Source organism: Monopterus albus, unplaced genomic scaffold (assembly GCF_001952655.1).
Source record: "Monopterus albus unplaced genomic scaffold, M_albus_1.0 scaffold13.1, whole genome shotgun sequence".
In the NCBI taxonomy this organism is placed as follows: Eukaryota; Metazoa; Chordata; class Actinopteri; order Synbranchiformes; family Synbranchidae; genus Monopterus; species Monopterus albus.
The window spans coordinates 355,888-359,791 of record NW_018127893.1 but is presented as its reverse complement, the minus strand read 5'-3'; the positions used below and the strand labels follow the sequence as shown (position 1 = coordinate 359,791).

The following is a 3,904-nucleotide window of genomic DNA, read 5'->3' as shown; positions in this document are numbered from 1 at the left end:
TGACTGTGAAATGCTATCTGCATTCTCGGCTTTCTTCCTGAGCATGATCAACAGTGAAACACAGGCGGTTGTAAAGCCGGGGTTAGAGAACACAGAGCTGGATTTTCTGCTGGTTTAGAAGATGATGGGCTTCCAGAATATAAGATACAGCTTGAGATCATCTCTCACTTTTGGTGAAAGGTTCACAATGGTCCCTCACATGAAACACCCGCAAATGGAGCTAGCAACACAGCTCAATACAGTAAATACATTTACTGCTTTTAGTGGTTTAAAAGCTATTGCTTTTTGAGCATGAAGTGCAGGGGATGCTCTCAACTGCTTGTTGGAGCTTCTATAATGTGGCCTAGGATGGTGTCAGATTTGACTTTATTATGTGTTGGACAACAGTGTCGGCAACATTTAGATGTTTTTAAAAAAGCAGTTTTTTCATCATCATGTCAAGTTTTGATATATTAGCTGCTTAGTGACGTTCTGTGCTGGTGGTGTGTGAAGAAATGTTGCTTTGGTTTTCCAGTCGCTTCATTTGGTACAGTAGCATTGCAGTGAATCTAGATTAATGCAAGCATATTGTCCAAAAGATGTGGAAACCAAGAGGGAGTGCATTTCTATGTAAAAACAAAAATAAAATTACAAAACACTGATATAAAATGTAAAGATACAATGCAACACATGAAATGTATTTTAAGCAAGTGAGAAACCAAAGAACATTTTCTTATCTCACAAATGCTACAGTAGGTGTATGCACAAATAATAATATTTATTATCTTCATTTATTTTTGAATTTGAGTTTTTCCCATCTAGATTTCTGCAACTCTTTTTATTATTTGATTTAGAAACTTGGTGTGTTGGTTGATGTCCTAAGTGGCACCTCTGTTGTCCATGTGATAGGTTGATTTGTCTATGTGTGTGTTTGAGCCTTGTGTAGAGTGTGTGTGTGTGTGTTGTGCACAGCAGAGCGTGTGAGTTGGTTCCCTCCTCCCCCGGTGTGCCGCCGGCCCCTCTGTCGCTTTAAGTCCTGCCCCTCGGAGCCAGCCAACAGCAGCTGTTCCATATTCATCAAGCCCTTGAGTCTTAAAGAGCCCTATCCCGGCCATGGAAAGAGTCATTCCTCTCGCTCGCGCTCTCATGCTCTCTCCATCTTAGCGCTCATCCCGCTGCTGCCTGCGTTTCTCTCTCTCTGTCTCTCTCACTCCCCTTTACCTCTCTGTCTATCTGTCCCTCCCCCCTTCACTCTCTCCCTCTCTCTGTCATACACTTACAATACGCTCAGACACTCTTCTTCTCTCTCTTACACAAATATACATAAACACACATATACACCACACACATGCTCACACACACGCGTGCACCCACTCAATCCATCAGAGTCCAACATACCTGTGCAGGCTGGGGGGCGGCGGTGCTGGAGGGGCTTTTCGGCAGCGTTGTCTCTCAGGGTGTTCTTCTATCTTTGGGGGAAGAAGCGGGTCTCAATTGTTTTCTCTTTCCTCTTCCTCTCATTCCTGGAATGCTAAAACTGGACTGATGGACATTTCAGAACTTTGTCTTCCAGACCCTCTCAGCTATCATAACCAGTAGGTGCACCGCATTTCTTTTTCTTTCCTTTTTCACTTTTCCACTCTGTTGTGGTGCCGTTTTATTTGTTTCCTGTCTTTCTTTCTTTTTAAATCCCCATCTACTCTTTTATCAGCCCCTGCTATTGTCTTGTGTTCCTTGAAGCCAGTTAGCCTAGGTACTGAACTTTTTTTTGTTTTACCAGTGATGTGCTTTGTTCATATACCCATAATGCCCGCTCTTACTTTTACACATGCGCTTCTTCATTGTTTTAGGTGCTTTTATAGCACACAGGACTTGACAGAATAGAGCAACAGGACAGGTGCAATCGTGTGTGCAGATTTATTGTGTGAGCACATCAGGTATGCCAGGTTTTAAAAATTAGAATTCAGACTACGGCTGAGTGATTATGCTTGCCCCTGTGTAAAGTGTGTGTTTTCCCCCCAAAGAATTTGGGGTACCTGACCAGATGGGTTAGGCACTTGTTCGTTGATGGCTTTGTTCCTAGACTGGGCCACTGAGGGAGCGTGAGAGTAATATTTTAAGTAGATGAGATTAATGTGAATTTGTGGAACTGGGGGAGGATAAATTACACACTGTAATATCTGTAGCTGTGAAAGACAAATAGGAGGACCCTGTCACCTCAGTGAGCTGGCAGGTCGGTCCCAGTCAACGGCTCGCAAGGCAAGTCTGCTGGCTGCTGGGACAGTCTGAGCTCACTACATGATACAACTTTGTAAATCCATCACTAACTTACACAAAATTAATTATTTTACATTGTGAACATTTTTTTGTTTTTCTTTTTTTTTTTTTATTGGAAACACTTTTATTATTCATTGTATTTACTTTAGCACATCATTGAGAATATATGAAAAGCACAGGCAAAAACATCAGGATTGTGTAAAGACAGTTTCAATATATAAATAATTTTACTATGAATCATTAAAAATTTCAATTGGTATTACTGATTAAGTGCTGTATATGTAGGAATGGTACTCTGTGGACACTTCAGTGCATTAGGATAGTTTTAATTTTTTTCACTGGAGGTGTTTGCTGAGATAATTGTTCCATATTATCATATCATTGTCCATTCTTATCATATATGCTGAATTGTGTAAACAGATTTTTTCATGTATTTACTATTATTCAATTTCACTATAATTAGGTAGTATAGTTTTTAAAATAAAAAATGTATTATATTCTAGAAGTAATATAGGCAGTTAAAATCCTTATCAGATAGTAATTCAAAGTGAAGCTAGAGAGCTGAATTCTGTTAGTTTCCATTGCTTAACTTCACCCATTTGTGTACAGACGTTCTTACTTTGAGCTTTAATCACGGCCAATTCAAAAAGTAATTATTTAGTAATATCTTAGACATATACTGTATGTAATAACCGTCTTTACTTTTCTTCTAAGCTGAATTGTACTGTACATATGTGTAGTGCCTCAGATACACCTTCATCCAAAATTAGACAAACAGACTGGACATTTCTCTAACATGTAAGGAATTATTATGAGTTAAAGTATATTTATATTTGTCATTGTAGTGTTTCCTTATAGTGTTGCCTAAGGTACTGTAATTAATATTAGTCTGTTACACTACTCCAGCACTTGTGTAAATTTTGAGAATGCACTGAGCTTTATTATTTTTTTAATTATTTCCCCCCCCCCAAAAAAAGCATTTTCCAACAAATTCTGAATCATATTCTTTTCAACCAGGAGAAACATTGTTAAACATGTGACATTTTCAATTATGTCACAAATCGTTTATTCAAAATGGATTTTAGTTTCAGTTGTCTTTATCTGACTTTAATCTAACATATTTCAGAAATGCATTCTCAGTATTATTTCTCCATTTAAATATTGTACCTATAATGTAATATTCACAAGTAAATTAATCGAATATGAAATAATACATTTCTGCCATTTTGGTAATATCCTGCAGTTTTTTTTACATTATGTTTGTTAATTGGTGTTTTCTAATAATAATACAGTTACATATTGACAAATTGCAATGGGCTGCACTGATTTGGAATTAGTATGTAATAAATAATATGTAATATATATCTAATAACTGATTAGACACATTTCCAAGAAGGAAGTTGCATTTTTGTTCCCCATGTTCATACTATTTAATTGATAGGGATAATTTTAAACTTTAAAATAACAGTGAAAAGAGCATGTACTTTTTCAAAGCAGGGTTGGGAGGAGGCGTTTGATGTGTAAATAACATCACTTTCTGTACGTGTTCAGGAATTGTTATCAGTAAAATGTGGCTGTTTTCCAACTCCTATCACACTAACCTATGTAGAAATGATGATCTTAAATTAGCCATGTTCTTCAGGTTCAG

General features: G+C 37.3%; 1 protein-coding gene across 6 annotated transcripts in view; it reads left to right on the top strand.

Moving 5' to 3' along the window:
* Positions 1-3,904, top strand: part of esrrb (estrogen-related receptor beta) — a 46,258-nt gene that overhangs the window by 2,046 nt on the left and 40,308 nt on the right. For 4 of the 6 annotated variants that reach the window (XM_020591026.1, XM_020591027.1, XM_020591025.1 and 1 more), the window contains exon 1: positions 1,241-1,574. The exons of the other annotated variants lie outside the window; for them this stretch is intronic. In XM_020591026.1, the coding sequence (XP_020446682.1) occupies positions 1,525-1,574 (50 nt within the window). In that variant the 5' untranslated portion in view covers positions 1,241-1,524. Of the gene's footprint in view, positions 1-1,240; positions 1,575-3,904 lie in introns of those variants that run through there. 6 annotated transcript variants of the gene reach the window in all.